We start from the raw sequence: 20,415 nt of genomic DNA, 5'->3' as shown, positions 1-20,415 counted from the left end.
CCCCGCGCGGCCTGCCACTGAGCAGCCGCGCGCTGAGCATGCGCAGTAACCACAGCCAAGCCGCGGCCCTCCGCGTGGGAGGTGGGTGGGGGACAGGGAAAGCGCTCCCGAGCGGTGTGTGGGCGGAGCCATCTGGCTGAGTGGGCGGGGCTATCGGAGCGGGTGTCCGACGCACTGTGGTCCCGCTCGCTCGTAGCCTCACTGTCCATGGTGCAGCCGCCGCGCGGGGTCCTCAGTGCCCGCCGCTGCCGGAGGGATGAGCCTGTGACCTCGGCGGGAGTTCGGGCCGCTCGGGGAAAGGAGCTTGATGGAAGCGATGTCCCCGCAACAGGATCACGTCGGGCAGGGGCGCTCGTCCTCTGTGAGCGGGGAGTCCAGAGCCTCCGCAGCCTCCGAGAGCAAGAAGGTGAGAGAGAGCCCCGAGCCCCTCATCCCCCCCAATGCACCCGGGTCGCGGAGAGCCCGGAGCCCCTCATCCCCCCCCAATGCACCCGGGTCGCGGAGAGCCCCGAGCCCCTCATCCCCCCCAATGCACCCGGGTCGCGGAGAGCCCCGAGCCGTTCATCCCTCCTCCAATGCACCCGGGTCGCGGAGAGCCCCGAGCCCCCCCAAATGCACCCGGGCAGCGGAGAGCCCCGAGGACACCCCCATAATCCCGAAACTCCCGGGCGGGCAGGAAGCGAGAGAGCCCTCATTACCTTCTCCCCCCCCCCCCCATTCCCGGGCATCAATGCGGAGGAGGAAGCCCCGCTTCCCCATCCCTTATCCTGTGCCCCTATTCGGAGACGATACGCCCCGCGCCCCATAGCGTTAACGCCCCTCCCTCTCCCATGGCAGCCCCGTCCCCGGCCCTGTCTTTGCAGGATGTCCCCGGACTCCCCCTCGGGTTGGCGCTGGCCGCGCGGTGCAGCTTGGTGTAAAGCTGTGGTTTGCCGGATCCGCTCTGTCCCCGGCTGAACGAGCCATTTATTTAAAGTAATCGCAGAGAAGACCCACGAAATCCAACCTGCCATACGCTGCGTCCCCCATAATGTGTTACTTAGGGCAAGCGGCTGACCCTGCTTGTTTGAATCCAGGGGCATTTGTCACCCTCGGCACGGGTCGTTTCCCTGTGCTGTGTCTGCCTGCGACAGTGATGATTGCCGTTAGCTGTTTTCTCTAGTAATTTGCCATAATGATCCATGCTGTGTCTAAGGGAAAAGCCACGGGGTTTGTTTCAAAGGAGCTGTTGACATGATCGTGAGTGATAGTGGCACAAACCAGAGATGTCCGTATATGTTAGGTGGTGATTGAGAGAGACGCGGTTGAAGGTGATTGTTACTTATTAGATCGACGCGACTCGGAATAGCTCCTTGTTCTGTGATTACTTTGCTCCTTGTCTGCGCGTTGTCCGGCCGGGGCCAGCGGGGGAGGACTCTGGACGTTGCCCCACGCGCTTTTAAATTGAAAGAAACAAGAAAGAGGTTTCCGAGGAAGAAAATAAGCGCCAATAGTGTTCCATCATTTATAGGAAAATCGGACACAGCTCATATCCAAAGCCATCTTCAAAATCTCATTTTACAGCTAGAGCTAGGGTTTGTTTGTTTCCTGGCCTGATTATGTTGGATGCTAAGTTTCCATTGTAATATACAGCCAGTTATGTTGTCTCTGCCATATTCTCACCACAATGTAAAATAGGATCGCCTTTTTCATTTTAGCTCTGCATATTGTGCATTATTTTTCCATTTGAAGCTCACTGAGAGAACCCAGGTTTCAGAGTGGTAGCTGTGTTAGTCTGTATCAGCAAAAACAACGAGGAGTCCTTGTGGCACCTTAGAGACTAACAAATTTATTTGGGCATAAGCTTTCGTGGGCTAAAACCCACTTCATCAGATGCATGGAGTTTGGATAGGAATCTCTTCTTGCTTACAGAGTTTGCATTAAAATGTTGTTAAATTCATGCAAACAAATACCTTTTCCTTAGAGAATTACACACAATACTGCCAGATTGGTTCTTGGGATTATAATGTCTGGCTGGGTTGGGAATGCCCTTCATAAATCTTTCCAGCCCTAATTATATCAGGTTAGGATGGGAGTGAAACCTCTTTGCTAAAGGACACGTTTGTATTCAATCTTGTGCTTAGGCATGGAACTTTATTGGCCACAAGAGCAGTGCGGAGCTGCAGGGCAGCTACAAATCTTAGTCTCTCCATAATGCTGCTCCACCTGAAGAAACAATCCTCATGGCCAGAAAGCTTGTATGTTACATCTCAATTGTAGGGGCAATAAAAAATGTTGTATTTTCTATCTGTCTGACAATGAATGCAACCAGACTGAAAGTGCATGCTGCAGTACTGTAACCAGCCACTGTTCTGACCCAGTTCAGTGGCAGCAAGTGAAAATGTATAGATAAAGCAAGTATCAGGGGGTAGCTGTGTTAGTCTGTATCCACAAAAACAACAAGAAGTCCGGTGGCACCTTAAAGACTAACAGATTTATTTGGGCATAAGCTTTCGTGGGTAAAAAACCCACTTCTTCAGATGCACGGAGTGAAAATTACAGATGCAGGCATTATTATACTGACACATGAAGAGAAGGGAGTTACCTCACAAGTGGCGAACCAGTGTTGACACTCTGTTCTCCACTTGTGAGGTAACTCCCTTCTCTTCATGTGTCAGTATAATAATGCCTGCATCTGTAATTTTCACTCCGTGCATCTGACGAAGTGGGTTTTTTTACCCACGAAAGCTTATGCCCAAATAAATCTGTTAGTCTTTAAGGTGCCACCGGACTCCTTGTTGTTTTTATAGATAAAACAATCACCTAGAATATTTTTAGCTAAGATCAAATGTAGTATCAGTGAAATATCTGACACGTACCATTATGGGATATCTGCTACACCCCCTTAAACTGGAACTACATCCTGCCGTGGCTGTTTGGGCTGTTGATCTAATAGACACTTTCCACTCTAAATACTATGATCTAAAACGTGGCCCCTGAAGGTAGTTTTTTTTTCCTATTGTTCCTTCCCCATTTTCTGAATGTAATCTCTGTGCATATTATACCTTGCAACCTGTGAAAGCCAAAATGCAGTGTGAAATGAAGGGGAAACAAGAACAATAGAATGATAGGAAGCTTCAAATGCTGTGAGATTCAAAGTATTTTACTACAGCTTCCTATGTGTAATTCAGCATTTTGGATGTAAATAATATAAAGTAATAAAGAGTGCATTGTTATTAATGGTGACACTTTCCAAACACTCAAGGACAGACCTTGCTCCAAGGAGGTTACAAGCTAAGGGATTTTACCGCCCAAATTCTGCTCAGCCTCTAGCCAGTGCTGAGAGGGGGCAAGGATGCTGGTTAGCATGCCCACTTCCCACAGATCCTGACAGCCATGTCAGGATTCCATCTAGTGGAGGCATACAAAGTGGGATATGTATGTTTGAAAAGAAGCAGCTTGTGCCTCTGGCTTGTAAATGCTGCAGATGGCATGTTGCATGCTAGGTGGGGGTAAGGTTGGTCACACTCTCGACTCTGCATATATTGGCTTTTGAGTTGATGATGTGGTGGCTTTTATAGGTCCACGTCCTTAGTGCTCTTTAAGTACTGCACTGGAAACCTGGCCTGCTGCATGAGTGAGGAAGAGGCTGCCTATGATCTTTCTATACTAGTTCAACAGAGGTCAAGGCCTGGCCCTAGTTTTGCATGGAATGGAATCTCAAATGAGGTATCGTTACTGCTTAGATACTACAGTGATGGATACTCTGTAAGTACCTATATATCTATGGTAATTATCTTACAGTGTGCATATAACAGAAGAATGGATGGAATCTTTCTTGTTACAGTGGGAGATAAACTCCCTTGTGTGCTGGTTACATATGAAATTATATGGGAGAGCAAGTTGGTAATAGATCAGTATAGAGACTGGTGACAATCTCAAAGATCAAAACAGGGCTAATGCAAATTGAGAGAGATTAATGCAAATATGATATTTAAGATTAAAGATGTTAAAATGGCTTTAACCTCCTGACATGAACCCTCTCGAAATAAAAGAGAGACTATCAGTAGTCACTAAATTACTCATTCTTCTTATCATGACTGCATTTTACTCAGAGTCTGAATTAAGCTTACTTAGTAGAAATAGTTACGCTCTTCTGTGTTTCTCAGAACTCTATTTTATCTTAAGTTATTAGTTTGCATGTAGTTGTCAAAGCAAATAGAAGGAATGTGTGATCTCTATTGAACCATAGGGCTGGAAGGTGGAAGCTGCCTATGTTTTGCTCCCAGCTTTGCCATCTACTTATGGGTGACTTTGAGCAAATAGCAAAAGTTCTGCATGCCTCATCTTCTCTAGATGCAAAATGGATATAAGTAGTTGCCTACATCAGAGATTTTGTGAGGCATCGTCAATCTATGTTAGAGACATTTGAAATACTTTGCACTTCTACATTTGATATAGAAGTGCAAACTATTATTGTTGTGCTTGTGAAAAATCCTAAAACGGTTTCTAAGCTGGTGTAAATTGGTATCGCGCCATTGACGTCAGAGGAGCTATGCCAATTTACACCAGCTGAGGACCTGACTTTTGAGGGCTAGTCTACACATGGTTTTTGTGCTGATTTGAGGATATTTGTTTCAAAACCAATATAGTTATATTGATGCAATTGTTGTGATCACGGGTATGGCTGTTGCTTACTATGCTAAGGAAGGAAGAATTCAGGTGATGCAGAAACTTGTACTTGGTGGATATAGTTAAAAAACTAGGGAGCAATATTAGAATAAGCAGGGGAAAGTATAACTTCCCCCTTTCTCTGCCTCTTCATCCCCCTGTAAAAATAGGCAAATACATTTTGTTGTTTTCTCTATATACCTGCCAATACCCTGATTACATTGCTTGTATGTTGTATCCCTTTCCCATGCCCTTATATTCATTTATTTATTTTGGAGTGTAAGCTCTTTGGGGTGCGGTTTATATCTTCCCATAAATTTGTATCATGCCTAGCACAAGGGGGTCAGATTTTGGGGCCTTTGGGTGGTACTATAATAATATTACTGCTAATGATAACTGGAATCCTGGCTGCCTAGGGACACTTCTCACAACACACTGTTATCCCTGTAATGGAAAATTACTGCATATGTTTAAGGTGATATGAGCAATTTTAAGACAAATGAGGACTGAAAATAGCATGTAGTTAAGATTAACTAAATCATTAATGCACTTGCTGCTTAGGAATGAGCCAGTTATATGGCATGTATTGATTTATGATAACATAGTACTGTACCTCAGTGCCCAGCAATGTTGCTTTTGTCAAGGGTCCAGGATTAATGATTCTTTTTTGAGGGTGGCCATCCATGGGAAAAGTAGAACGTTATATGTCTGGAGAATAAAATGATGTCCCAGTTCCTGAGTTTCCTGGCCTTGTTTTTTCACTCCAACTTAGTAGTAGTCCTCAATAAAAACTGTAGTCCCCAGTACCTAGGAATTGCATATGTCACATCTTGTTTTGACTGAGTTGCTTGCAGTATCTAGGTACAAGGGGAATGAGTTAAGGAAGCAGAGGCAGCCTTTTTCCTTTTTTATATTAGTTTAAGGCTATTAGAATCCTTTGTCTGCTTCTCATGCATGTGTCTAGCAGATTCCTGTGTACAATCTGTACTCACAGGTAAGCTCTCATTTATGCTCTGTTAGTATTTATGACTCCTTTGTCTCCTCTTCTTCACCTGGAGACAGGATAGTTGCATATTTACATTCTGTAGCCTGACACATGTAACGAAAGGCAGAGATACCTTGGAATCTAGCTGTGACCTGCTCAATCTATGTCAGTACATCAGGGAAATGAATGCACTCAGTACAGTGAGCAAACATCAGACACCTGAGGAAGGTGACATGAGACACATGCTTAGTGGATGCCTATCTTAACTCCTGAGACCCTTCCGGCCTTTCAGAAAATCCTGCCAGAGATTACATTGAAGTTTGGGTGTGTGAGAGAGCTCCCCGTATTCTTTCAAATGATGGGAAGAAACTAGGCTTTAAGATGAATGTAAGAGGATGGGATTCGCAGCTTTCACACCCGCCTGCATTTTGTTAGTTCCCCAAATGGGATTTCTGCCACATCAATACTTCCCCAGTAGCCATTTGACATAGACAAGAACTATATGAGGTTTGTCAGTTTTAAACTGCCACTGGGAAAGCCCTGCACTACAGGAGCACAGACACAACTGTACCAAGTGTTAATCCTCCTCTTGCTGTGTGTGTGTATATATGCACACACTTGCCCGGTAGCAGAATAACTGGAATAAAGTAGAAGGGGAGGATAGCAAGGAAGTGCTGAAGCACTGCTGGCAATAGGACTTGAATATTTAGCATTCATTTTCGCTACAACCCCTTTCTCTATTTTTTTGTTAGTATTCCTCCTTCCCACCAACATTTGAAACAACATAATAGGTGAGATCTCCCTGCCAGATTTAAATTAAAGCCATAAGAGTTTTTGATCTAGGGTAGTAGTATGACTGCTAATAGCACATCTTTTCTTGCTCATAATTTCTCTTACTGATCTTCTGTTTTCCTACCCCAACTTTGCTTTTAGTCTCTGTCTCTTACTGTGCACTCTGCCACCCCGATCATCCTCTTGTGTTGATGTCTGTTTCCTCTCATGCCTCTGTAATTGTTTTCTTCTTAGGGTATGTCTACACTACGAAATTAGGTCGAATTTATAGAAGCCGGTTTTATAGAAATCGGTTTTATACAGTCGATTGTGTGTGTCCCCACATAAAATGCTCTAAGTGCATTAAGTCGGCGGACCGCGTTCACAGTACCGAGGCTAGCGTCGACTTCCGGAGCGTTGCAGTGTGGGTAGCTATCCCACAGTTCCCGCAGTCTCCGCCGCCCATTGGAATTCTGGGTTGAGATCCCAATGCCTGATGATGCAAAAACAGTGTCGCGGGGGGTTCTGGGTACATGTCGTCAGGCCCCTCCCCCTCCATCAGAGCAACGGCAGACAATCGATTCGCGCCTTTTTACCTGGGTTACCTGTGCAGACAACGTACCACGGCAAGCACGGAGCCCGCTCAGCTCAGCTCACCGTCACCATATGTCATCTGGGTGCCGGCAGAAGTGGTACTGCATTGCTACACAGCAGCAGCTAATTGCCTTTTGGCAGTAGACGGTGCAGTATGACTGGTAGCCGTCATCGGCTATCTGGGTGCTGGCAGACGTGGGGCTGCATTGCTACACAGCAGCAGCTCCTTGCCTTTTGGCAGTGGATGGTGTATTACGATTGATATCCATCATCGTCGTACTCCTCAGTGAGTTCAATCAGAGGCACCTGGGCAGACATGTTTTGTCTCCTGGCCTATTGAACCGTCTTGACGATGATGGCTAGCAGTCGTAGTACATCATTGTCTGCCAAGCACCCGAAGATGCCGATGGCTATAAGTCATGCTGCACCGTCTGCTGCCAGCTTCAGATGTAAAAAATAGATGGACCAGATTTGTTCTGTATTCATTTGCTTCCCCCTCCCTCCGTGAAATCAACGGCCTGCTAAACCCAGGGTTTTGAGTTCAATCTTTGGGGGGGCCATTCTTTGTGACCGTTGTTTGTGTTTCTCCCTGATGCACAGCCACCTTTGTTGATTTTAATTCCCTATACCTGTAAGCCATGTCGTCACTCGCCCCTCCCTCCCTCCGTCAGACAATAGTTTCGCCCCTTTTTTCAGCCCAGACGCCATAGCACTGGGATCATGGAGCCCCTCAGATCACCGCGGCAATTATGAGCACTATGAACACCACGCGCATTTTCCTGGAGTATATGCAGAGCCAGAACATGCCAAAGCAAAACCAGGCGAGGAGGCGATTGCAGCGCGGCGACGAGAGTGATGAGGAAATTGACATGGACATAGACCTCTCACAAAGTACAGGCCCCAGCAATGTGCAAATCATGGTGTTACTGAGGCAGGTTCATGCTGTGGAACGCCGATTCTGGGCCCGGGAAACAAGCACAGACTGGTGGGACCGCATCGTGTTGCAGATTCCCAGTGGCTGCGAAACTTTCGCATGCGTAAGGGCACTTTCATGGAACTTTGTGACTTGCTTTCCCCTGCCCTGAAGCGCCAGAATACCAGGATGAGAGCAGCCCTCACAGTTGAGAAGCGAGTGGTGATAGCCCTGTGGAAGCTTGCAACGCCAGACAGCTACTGGTCAGTCGGGAATCAATTTGGAGTGGGCAAATCTACTGTGGGGGCTGCTGTGATCCAAGTAGCCAACACAATCAAAGACCTGGTGATCTCAAGGGTAGTGACTCTGGGAAACGTGCAGGTCATAGTGGATGGCTTTGCTGCAATGGGATTCTCAAACTGTGGTGGGGCGATAGACGGAACCCATATCCCTATCTTGTCACCGGAGCACCAAGCCACCGAGTACATAAACCGCAAGGGGTACTTTTCAATGCTGCTGCAAGCCCTGGTGGATCACAAGGGATGTTTCACTAACATCAACATGGGATGGCCGGGAAAGGTACATGATGCTTGCATCTTCAGGAACTCTGGTCTGTTTCAAAAGCTGGAGGAAGGGACTTTCTTCCCGGACCAGAAAATAACCATTGGGGATGTTGAAATGCCTATCGTTATCCTTGGGGACCCAGCCTACCCCTTAATGCCATGGCTCATGAAGCCGTACACAGGCAGCCTGGACAGTTGTCAGGACCTGTTCAACTATAGGCTGAGCAAGTGCCGAATGGTGGTGGAATGTGCATTTGGACGTTTAAAAGCGCGCTGGCGCAGTTTACTGACTCGGATAGACCTCAGCGAAGCCAATATTCCAATTGTTATTGCTGCTTGCTGTGCGCTCCACAATATCTGTGAGAGTAAGGGGGAGACATTTATGGCGGGGTGGGAGGTTGAGGCAAATCGCCTGGCCGCTGATTATGCGCAGCCAGACACCAGGGCGGTTAGAAGAGTACAGCAAGGCGTGGTGCGCATCAGAGAAGCTTTGAAAACGAGTTTTGTGACTGGCCAGGCTACGGTGTGAAACTTCTGTTTGTTTCTCCTTGATGAACCCTTCCCCCCCTCCCCCCCCGGTTCACTCTACTTCCCTGTAAACTAACCACCCTCCCCTCCTCCCTTCGAGCACCGCTTACAGAGACAATAAAGTCATTGTTACTTCACATTCATGCATTCTTTATTAATTCATCACACAACTAGGGGGATAACTGCCAAGGTAGCCCGGGAGGGGTGGGGGAGGAGGGAAGGAAAAGGACACACTACAGTTTAAAACTTTAAAACTTTAACACTTATTGAAGGCCAGCCTTCTGATGCTTGGGCAATCATCTGGGGTGGAGTGACTGGGTGGCCAGAGGCCCCCCCACCGCGTTCTTGGGCGTCTGGGTGAGGAGGCCTTGGAACTTGGGGAGGAGGGCTGTTGGTTACACAGGGGCTGTAGCGGCGGTCTCTGCTCCTGCTGCCTTTCCTGCAGCTCAACCATACGCTGGAGCATATCAGTTTGATGCTCCAGCAGCCAGAGCATCGACTCTTGCCTTTTGTCAGCAAGCTGACGCCACCTATCCTCTTCAGCCCGCCACTTGCTCTCTTCAGCCCGCGATTCAGCCCGCCACCTCTCCTCTCGTTCATATTGTGCTTTTTTGCACTCTGACATTGACTGCCTCCACGCATTCTGCTGTGCTCTGTCAGCGTGGGAGGACATCTGGAGCTCCGAGAACATATCATCCCGAGTCTGCCGTTTCTCCTTCTAATCTTCACTAGCCTCTGTGAAGGAGAAACATTTGCAGCTGGTGGAGGAGAAGGGAGAGGTGGTTAAAAAAGACACATTTTAGAGAACAATGGGTACACTCTTTCACGTTAAATTTTGCTGTTCACATTACACAGCACGTGCTTTCGTTACAAGGTCGCATTTTTCCTCTTATATTGAGGGCCGGTTTGGTGTGAAAGATCACTCACGCAGTGCCAGGCAACAGATTTCGGCTTGCAGGCAGCCATGGTAAGACACAGTCTTTTGGCTTTTTTAACCTTCTTAACATGTGGGAATGGTTTCAAACAGTAGCGCCCTCATTTCCCATACCAAGCACCCGTTGGGTTGGCCATTTAAAATGGGTTTGCAATGTAAAAGGAGAGGCTGCGGTTTCCGGGTTAACATGCATCACAAACCCAACTACCCCCTCACCCCCCCCCACCCCCACACACAATTCTCTGGGATGATCACTTCACCCCTCCCCCCCCACCGTGTGGCTTACAGCGGGGAACATTTCTGTTCAGCCGAGCAGGAACGGGCACCTCTGAATGTCCCCTTAATAAAATCACCCCATTTCAACCAGGTAATCGTGAATGATATCACTCTCCTGAGGATAACAAAGAGAGATAAGGAATGGATTGTGTCTGCATGCCAGCAAACACTGGGACCATACGCTGCCATGCTTTATGCAATGATTCCAGACTACGTGCTACTGGCCTGGCGTGGTAAAGTGTCCTACCATGGAGGATGGGATAAGGCAGCCCTCCCCAGAAACCTTTTACAAAGGCTTTGGGAGTACATGAAGGAGAGCTTTCTGGAGTTGTCACTGGAGGATTTCCGCTACATCCCCATACACGTTAACAGACTTTTCCAGTAGCTGTACTGGCCGCGATTGCCAGGGCAAATTAATCATTAATCATTAAACACGCTTGCTTTTAAACCATGTGTAATATTTACAAAGGTACACTCACCAGAGGTCCCTTGTGTGCCCTCAGGGTCTGGGAGCACACCTTGGGTGAGTTCGGGGGTTACTGGTTCCAGGTCCAGGGTGATAAACATATCCTGGCTGTTGGGGAAACCGGTTTCTCCGCTTCCTTGCTGTGAGCTATCTTCATTGTCTTCATCATCATCTTCCTCATACCCCGAACCCGCTTCCCTGTTGCGTGATTCTCCATTGATGGAGTCAAAGCACACGGTTGGGGTAGTGGTGGCTGCACCCCCTAGAATGGCATGCAGCTCCGCATAGAAGCGGCATGTTTGCGGCTCTGCCCCGGACCTTCCGTTTGCCTCTCTGGCTTTGTGGTAGGCTTGCCTTAGCTCCTTAATTTTCACGCGGCACTGCTGTGCGTCCCTGTTATGGCCTCTGTCCTTCATGGCCTTTGAGACTTTTTCTAATATTTTGCCATTTTGTTTACTGCTACGGAGTTCAGCTAGCACTGATTCGTCTCCCCATATGGCGAGCAGATCCCGTACCTCCCGTTCTGTCCATGCTGGAGCTCTTTTGCGATCCTGGGACTCCATCATGGTTACCTGTGCTGATGAGCTCTGCGTGGTCACCTGTGCTCTCCACGCTGGGCAAACAGGAAATGAAATTCAAAAGTTCAGGGGGCTTTTCCTGTCTACCTGGTCAATGCATCTGAGTTGAGAGTGCTATCCAGAGCGGTCACAATGAAGCACTGTGGGATAGCTCCCGGAGGCCAATAATGTCGAATTCCGGCCACACTACCCCAGATCTGACCCGCAAAGGCCGATTTTAGCGCTAATCCCCTCGTTGGAGGTGGAGTAAAGAAACCGGTTTAAAGGGCCCTTTAAGTTGAAAAAAAGGGTTTCGTCGTGTGGACGTGTCCAGGCTTAATTCGATTTAACACTGCTAAATTTGACCTAAACTCGTAGTGTAGACCAGGCCTTAGTTAGCCCTCTTAAATTGACTTTATTTTTGGGAAAGTCCTTGTAAGTAAATAAGTAAAAGTATGTTGCCAGTGTAAACAGTAACTCAGTAGTTTGCTAAATATTCACTTGATCTACCTTTATGGTAGATGAGCCCTGAGAAGGATGTTTTACATTCTGTAAATTTATGGAGCACACAAACACACACTCACTACAGGCTAAACCTGATAACAGCTGAACTGTCAACTCACGAAGCAATCCGAATAATTCTGATTAAAAGGGGTCAAGAACGGGATAGAAAGTTATAAACAGTCCTGTTGTCCTACTGAAGAAATAGTGAACTTCTCGCGGTTTAATTTATTTATATTCAATGTGTATTGTATGATTTTGAAAAATATTAGATTAAGGCATGCAGAAAACAGAAATAAACAACATAAAGGGCTTATTACCTACTAAGCTATAAATACCCTAGTGCAGCGGTTTTCAAACTATGGGTCAGGACCCCGTTTTAATGGGGTCACCAGGGCTGGCTTACACTTGCTGGGGCCTGGGGCCAAAGCCCGAGCCCCATTGCCCAGGGCCAAAGCTGAAGCCCAAGCCCAACTGCTTCAGCCCTGGGCAGCGGGGCTCAGGTTACAGGCCCACTGCCTGGGGCTGAACCCCTTGGGTTTTGGCTTTGCCCCATTCCTTCCACCCCCGCCTGGGGCAGTTGGGCTTGGGCTTTGGCCCCCCCCCATCTGGGGCGGAAGGGCTCGGGCGAGCTCAGTCCCATCTCCTGGGGTCGTGTAGTAATTTTTGTTGTCAGAAAGGGGTCGTGGTGCAATGAAGTTTGAAAAACCCTGGCCTAGTGATACCTGTGAAATCTAGCTGTGAAATATACTCAAAGTGCTGACGCACAAGTAGATCTTGAAAGATAAACTGTTGGGCAGTGAGGAATATTTTTTTTAGTCTTAGTAAAAACAATTATTTGTAAACCTTGGTATAGGCTTCCTTAAAAGTCTGTAAACATGAATTAAGTATGACATAACTAAACCATAAGGCGTGTATGCCCAGATATTTTTGCTGTTACTTCAAACATCAAGAGGGCAGAGTTTGTACGAATGAAATCATTAACCGTTCTTATTGACGTAAAGATTTTATAGAGTGAGTTTTGTTTAAGGCAGGTTTCTTTTCATTAAAAGTTGAAGGGTAGGGTGACCAGACAGCAAGTGTGAAAAATCGGGATGGGGGTGGCAGGTAATAGGAGCCTATATAAGAAAAAGCCCCAAATATCAGGATTGTCCCTATAAAATCGGGACATCTGGTCACCCTATTGAACGGTCCAGATTTACCATGCAAAAGAGCAAAATCCTCTGCTTGCAGAACAGGTATAGTAGCAGTAGTGTGGGTGAAGGTTGCAGTAGCTAGCCACTGTGCTTCAATCCTCACCCACTTGTAGGGATGGAGAAGTTAATTCAGTTTCCAGACACATACAATCCTTTGGATTCTAGTGAGTGAGCCAACAATGGTGTCTGCCTTTTACAGAGGTGGTGTTTGTGTTGTGGTCACCTATCAGCTAGGGATAGACTGAGTTCTTCGTCCATTTCACATAGATCACTGAATCATCCTCAAATGGTATTGATTTTTCTTCTGGGTTCAGACCATTGGCTTGGAGGCCAAAGGTTCCATATTTCATTATCAAGCTTGCAAGCCCTTCTGTTCCCATCCTCTCCTCAAAAAGCAAGTGTCTTATTGTCCAAAAAACATCTGACATTCTTGCTTTGTATCTTGCTGGAATACATCAGCAATATTCATTCTGTGAACACACATACATTCTGTGAACTTGATTCTGCTCTGACTTTGTCATTGATTTAAATGGGAGCTGGACCAGATCTTTGATTTCTTTAGTACACAACAAGGTTCACGTATTAATCTAAATATGGTATTGAGTGAGTTTAGATTATTTGAGCATGACAAAAAACATTATGCTAGGATGATCACAAAAGAAGTAAATCAAAACTTAATTGCACGTTGGGGACTAGGGTCTGTCTGTGTAGAACAGGGGTGGGCAAACTACGCCCGCAGGCCACATCCGGCCCGTGGGACTGTCCTGCCCGGCCCCCAAGCTCCTGGCCCTGGAGGCTAGCCCTCGGCCCCTTCCCCGCTGCTCCCCCGCAGCCTCAGCTCACTTGTTCCGCCGCCTGCACAATGCTCTGGCGGTGAGGCTGTGAGCTCCTGGGGCAGCGCAGCTGCAGAGCCTGGCCTGACCCGGTGCTCTGTGCTGTGTGGTGGCGGCGGCGGCAGCGTGGCCCAGCTCCAGCCGGGCGGCGCGGCTGTAGCGCTGCAGCTACTGGTGCTCCAGGCAGCGCGGTAAGGGGGCAGGGAGCGGGGGGGGTTGGATAGAGGGCAGGGGAGTTTGGGGTGGTGGTCAGGGGGTGGGGGTGTGGATGGTGGTCGGGAGGGGGAAACAGGGTTGAATGGGGGCAGGGATTCTGGGGGGGCAGTCAGGAAGGAGCGGGGGTTGGATGGGGTGCCAGGGGGCGGCAGGGGGCAGTCAGGGGCAGGGGTTCCGGGGGAAGTCAGGGGACAGGGAGAAGGGGTGGTTGGATGGGGATGGGGCAGGGGTCCCGGGTGGCCATCAGGAATGAGAGGAGGGGATGGATGGGGTGGCGGGCGTCCGGGAGCAGTCAGGGGACAGGGAGCGGGGGTGTGTGGATGGGGTAGGGGTCCCAGAGGGGCCATCAGGGAATGGGGAGTTGGATGGGGCAGGAGTCCTGGGGGGGGGCAGATAGGAGGTGGGGGCCGGGCCACGACCCCCTCCCCTAACCAGCCCTCCATACAATTTATGAAACCCGATGCGGCCCTCAGGCCAAAAAGTTTGCCCACTCCTGATGTAGAACAAGCTGAGGATCAGGGCCTTAAATAGTTTAATAGTATCAGCATTACATGAGACTGGAGGGTGATATGTAAAAATATTACATAAATCAGAATGGTAGAGCTATCAAGTAGCTGAAAAAGGATGTCTGTTCATTGCACTAACCTGGAAAAGAATGACACCTATTTTGCTTCTCTAGATGCTCATAAAAATTATAAGATACTAGATGTAAGTGGTACAGTGTTTAATTATTTTTCCCCACAAAAGAAATCACATGTGCAATGAATTTTTGTGTATGTTCTCTACTTAACAAATGCTCTGCTGATCTCTTTCCAGGCCTAATATAATGAAATACTATGCAGAAATCATAAGAAAGTGCTATATTTTCAGTTAGGTTTGTTTTGTTTAAAAAAAAAAAAAAGCTCCACTCAAGAACTTTTGTACATTAGCTTTTTCACAGAATGGAGATTAATGCCATAATTGAGCAACACAATATAAAGTGACTGTCCACTTAAACTACTAGCCAAAATTAGTTTAATGCCAGCATTTAGGAATAGACTTCCCTGGAGCAGATGACTAGGTTTATACTCAGAGTAAAGGCTGGCAGTTTTACTGCTCATCTTTCCATCAATAAGATTACAAGATCTAATTTGTTAAACGATTTGGGCCGGAACCTATAAATTAGCATAACTCAGTTGAAATCTATGGAGCTATGCTAGTTCATACCAGGTGAGGATCTGGCATTGTTTGTACAGTTTCTTTGCAGCGATAACACTTTAAAATGGTATTATAACCCCAACAGAAAACTTTAGGTGAAATTAAGATTACAGGTTCATTTCTGTGGTTTGAGTTTAAAAAAACAGAAACCCAAGAAACGTAGCGATAAGGTAAAATTTAGAAGAAACCCGCACCTATGAAAGTATGTAAATGTACAGTGACATACAGTACCTTAACTCTGCCCCTCGCAGATGCCAGCCTACCATCTTTGCATGCAGAGTACTAAAAATGTGCATCATATAGGGCTCCGTGTCAGTCACGGAGGTCGCAGAAGTCACGGATTCCGTGACTTTTCGTGACCTCCATGACTTCTGCAGCAGCCAGTGTGGCTGACCTCAGGGCTGCCCAAGCAGCTGGCTCTGGGGCAGCTGCTCATGTGGTCCCGGGGACAGCCGCTCCGGCCGCTGCTTGGGAGGGCCCGGGCAGCTGGCCCCATTTCCTGAGCAGCCACTGCTCGGCGGTCCCCAGCAGCAGTCCCAGGGCGGCCAGAGCAGCTGCAGTTGGCTTGGCAGCCCCCAGCAGCTGGTGCCGCTGTCCACCCCACCCCACCCCAGCAGCAGCCCCCAGATGCACCCCCACCCAGCAGCGACCCTCCTTCCCCCCCCCAAAGATTTAGTGAGGGGTATTTATAGTACAACTCATGGACAGGTCACAGGCCATGAATTTTTGTTTATTGCCTGTGACCTGTCCATGAGTTTTACTAAAAATACCCGTGACTGAATCATAGCCTTATTCATGGGATATTGATTTTATAATGTTTCATATCTGCATGCCTCTGCCAGTGAGGATTTGTTACCATACTACTTTCCTTTATTTAAAAAAATGTTACAATTTCATGATATGGACATATGGGATTTGTATATGGAGAAATGCTGGCTCCATGTCTGTTGCCACTCCTCCCACTAATCCCTTGCCCTCTGCTTGCTCTTCCTTGCCATACAGATCCTCTTAGGTCTCCTAAGTGCTGCCAGCATGAGACCTCAGGGTGTGTATGTGCATAAAAAAACACGGGTAGGGAAGCTAGAGATAACCGACGTTTTGGGTGCAGCTCACTAGACCAGGAAGCTGTCTCATTCCCCCACAGAATAGATTAATTAAATTAACTTAATTTTAATTGTGTCCCACTCTCTGTTCTTTAAACTAGGAATCTGTCTAAATAAATAAAACTTAGAAGAACTTTATAGTTGTGTTGAGCACTACTTTTAAAGTGTTTTCATTTACAAACAGATGGCCTGACTAACTTCAGTCTTGGTTGGGAAATTCTCCTTTTTCCTATGGCAAGCCTCTTTAGCGATCTATTTATGTTTTGAGGCCTCTCTCTGCAAGGCTAGAGACTTGAAAGCTTATGTCTACAGCAGTGATTTGAGTCCTATTCTGAACTTCCTGGAGTCTGATACTCATTTATTATTATTCTATGTTACTGTAGCCCTTGGAGGCTCCCAGTCAAGATCAGGGTCCCGTTGTGGTAGGCACTGGTATTGCCAACCCCAAGCATTAAAAAATTATGAGTCAGCCTCCCAAAAATCATGAGATTTTAAAAAATACTAATCTTTTTGTTCACTTTGTCTTCTGTTTCTTTAGGCCTTTGCGGGGTCACATTTTCTAACTTTTCTTCTCTCCCACAAGGTCCAAAATATTTTAAAAATCATTGCTGAGACTCTCATTCAATCCCATGACTCCAGGAGGTTGGGCTTTAAGAAAACCACCAAATATCATGAGACTCACGATAAAACTGGAAGTTGGCAAGACTGAAAATGCCTATAAAGACACAGTCCTTAGTCTTTGGAAGTTATTGGGTGAAATCTCTGACCTGTGTTCTGCAGGAGGTCAGACTAGATGATCATGATGGTCTCTTCTGGCCTTAAAGTCTATGAGATTTGATTGTAATCAGGCAATGTTTGATCCTTTGCACAAGTTCTCAGCTAGAAGAATTCAGCAAAGAAGGTATTTTCTCTCTGTTTTCTGCTATAAAGTGGAAAAAAAGCACTGGAAATCTTTTTTAGGATGGCAGTCTATTAAACCCTTACCTGCATAACTTCAAATCAGATAGGCCTGGGACCAAGTTAGAATTCTTCTAACTTATCAAAATGGATAGTATTTTCGGTAGATTTTAGAGTTGAACCAGAAATCAAGCTTATCATGGAAATTCAACCACTGCTGTATAACAAAGCCTTAATACGAGCAGTGTCTGTTACCAGACAAATATATTATAACCAAACAAGCACACATTACATGAATAGAAAAGCAAGTATAAAAAATCATCACAGCAACAAATGCACTGCTATGATTACTGATCAATGTCTCCCTGCTTGGCTAAAGAAAGGATACAATGGAGCATTGCATAGTTTTCCCTCTCAGTGAAGAATGTAATATGAACCTGCCCTAACAAGTTTTGTGCTATATTAAGAATACAAATTGTCAGAAGAATCAATAGTCCTCTAAAATGTTTAATAGTGTTCGGTGGTTATCGTTAGCATAAAGGAAGAAAATCCTGGATCACGATTGGCTGAAAACAGTCATGGGATGAATCTTAAGAGTTTTATTTTTGTTTGTTCTCCATGGTCACCAATCCTGAGATCTGGAACAATGTTAAAGGAAAATTCTAGTGTTGCATATTTTTATATCAAAGCTTGTAAGGACAGACACATGTCTTAGAAGCTATAGATTAAGGGCATCTCTCTCAACCTTCAGTGCATGACACACGCAATCCAAGTGTGTGACAAATGACCAAACTGTGGAACACCTGGGTTTTGCTGCACAATGTGCCACGTTAGACAAGTTATAGTGATTTTGTTTAAACTATAGAATCTGTATTTAAGAATGTTTCTTCACTAGGTGAATTAAATACACCAGTTTTTAAAAAAGAAAACTGGAAAAAACAAATTCTACCATGACTACCAGAGTTGGGGTGGATCCTGGTTGCAAATCAGCAGAGTTGGAACCCTCCAGCCCTTTGGATCACCAGCACAGACCTCTATTAGTTGAGCTAAAAAAGTAACTTATCTTTTCTGAGGGCCAGCCATTAGAGGGGGATGTCACACATGCTTTGCCAACTAATTACTAGACATCAGAATGTCGGAGAGGTCAGGAAATCTAGGTTTTTTTCCTGCCTGTTTGAGGGGAATGGTAGTGGTTAGAACAGTGGTCTGTTTGAAAGTCAATGTAATGTGTACTCGTAAATCCTTTGGGTGCTTTTGAAAATCTCCTCCTTGCGGAAGAATAATCTTATTTGTTTTGCACTTTATTGTAATACTCTACTTCACTCAATAGAAAAATACGCTGCTCTCTAGAACTACTCTATTTTTCTCCCCCATCCGTTGTCTTTCTCTATATCTTCCTTGTCTGTGTCTCCCCTCCTTTATTCCTTCCCTGCAGTAATCCCCTATTTCTTCTCTGCCTTCTGTGAGTTCACTGCCATTCACTTTCCCATTCTATCCAATAATCAGCAATTAAATAGTTAATGCTGACACTTAGTGTTATCAGTCTTTAGAGATCACACTCCAGTTAGATAATGGAGACAGGAGCCGAATGTCTGTATACATTCAGTTAGTGTTTAAAATCTCACCTCTGGTTCTTTTTGTTTCTTTTTCCAAACAGAAGATGAAGAGTCTGGCTCAAAGACGTCAGTCTGCACCATCTCTGGTCCTCAGCAAAGCACTTAATAAGTCCAGAACTATCACCAGGTGAGTTGATGTATTTTGCTGGTTGTACTTTTTCCAGTTCCTGAGCCCAAATCTTGAGATGTTTTTGACAAACAATTATTCAAACCAGGCTAAATTATGTCTTCAGGCAGAGCCATATTGAGGAGTGGCAGGAGGTGTCCTTCACTGCTAGCTACATTGGCATAATATCTACTGGAAGGCATAATGCAGCCAGAGGTGCGGCGTGGCGTGCATTAAGAGGTGGCTCTTGCTGCATCTTTTTAAAGGCATTTTCAGTGCTGCTCTCTAGCACAGCTGTCCTAATGCTGGCTGATATGCCAAGGAGGCAAGCATAGCTGCTCTCCAGCCACACCCAGGCCTGCCTTATTTGAGCTCCTCAGCCCATCAGGCAGCATTAGTCAACCCCATTTCTTTTGCACTGGAAACCAAATCATGGCTGCCTGCTCTGGTGATGGAATGGGCAGGGAGGGAGGGTGAATGGTTCCCTCTTTCATTCCCCCGCACCCATGCCCCTATGCAGCACTAAGTATAATTCAGTACCAGTTGCTGTATGAGTTAAGTTTCTATGATACATTACTGTACATAACTCTCCTCTTGTGCTATCTTGGCATCTTATTAACAATTCAATAGACTTTAAACCTGCAAAGTACCAATGTTTATGAAATAGTGAACAGTCAAGTAGAATGTTATTACGTCAGACTACATGGAGAACCTTACTGAGAAGCATAATTAAGGAAGATTAAAGCACAACTATGCAAAGACTCACTTTCTCCCACATTGTGGTGTGGAATTTAGGGAATTAATGTGTGGGCCTTGGAAAATTTGCTGTTTGATCTACTTAATACCTGGATCCATATTTATCATCCAGTGGAATTCCACAGCACTTGAAAAATCTGAAAAGAATTCTGAGAAAATATCAGAGTTGCAAAAAAACAAAGGAAAGTAAATTGAAAGTTCTAGAAGCTGCTACAGGTCTTTTTATTGTCTTTGAATCAAAAGGAGAAACAGAGAAAAAACTCTTTAAATAATGTTTATGCTACTTTGTGCAGTCTAGCAGTTCAACATGGGATTGGGAGCCAGGAACTCATGGGTTCTAGCCCTGGCTCTGACATTTCCTCTGTGACCATGAGCAAGTCACTTAACTGCTCTACTTTAGTTTCCAGGTTACTTACCTTCCTCATTAAGGAGTTAGTTATGACTCAGACTGTATGGTAACTCATTTTTATTATCTGTTATTTACTATTTCCTCACCATCTTTGCAACTGCTTTAAAATTTGTGATTTCACAAAACACTTTTTCATGCACAATTGAATTTCTCAAAGCAGAGAGGGGTGTGCGTCTTCCTGTATACTGTGAGTGGTGACAGCTTGAGGGTGTGATTGGACACACAGGGACAGGCTCCCACAATACTTTGTCTTCAGAGTTTTCCTCAGCTTGTTGGCATCTAGCTCAACGTCTGTCCATCCCTGCAATCAGGGCCGGCTCCAGGCACCAGCTGAGCAAGCTGGTGCTT

General features: G+C 46.1%; 1 protein-coding gene across 1 annotated transcript in view; it reads left to right on the top strand.

The window, feature by feature from the left end:
* Positions 1-286: 286 nt before the first annotated feature.
* ARHGAP20 (Rho GTPase activating protein 20) overlaps positions 287-20,415 on the top strand; it is a 101,430-nt gene continuing 81,301 nt past the window's right edge. The window contains exons 1-2 of the mRNA XM_024217092.3: positions 287-406; positions 18,838-18,923. Coding sequence (XP_024072860.2) covers positions 308-406; positions 18,838-18,923 — 185 coding nt within the window. The 5' untranslated portion in view covers positions 287-307. The remainder of the gene's footprint in view (positions 407-18,837; positions 18,924-20,415) is intronic.

This window comes from Terrapene carolina, unplaced genomic scaffold (genome assembly GCF_002925995.2).
Source record: "Terrapene carolina triunguis isolate 2854851 unplaced genomic scaffold, T_m_triunguis-2.0 Scaffold138, whole genome shotgun sequence".
NCBI classification, from domain to species: Eukaryota; Metazoa; Chordata; order Testudines; family Emydidae; genus Terrapene; species Terrapene triunguis.
The sequence above is the reverse complement of the archived record's forward strand: the minus strand, read 5'-3'. Positions and strand labels throughout refer to the sequence as shown.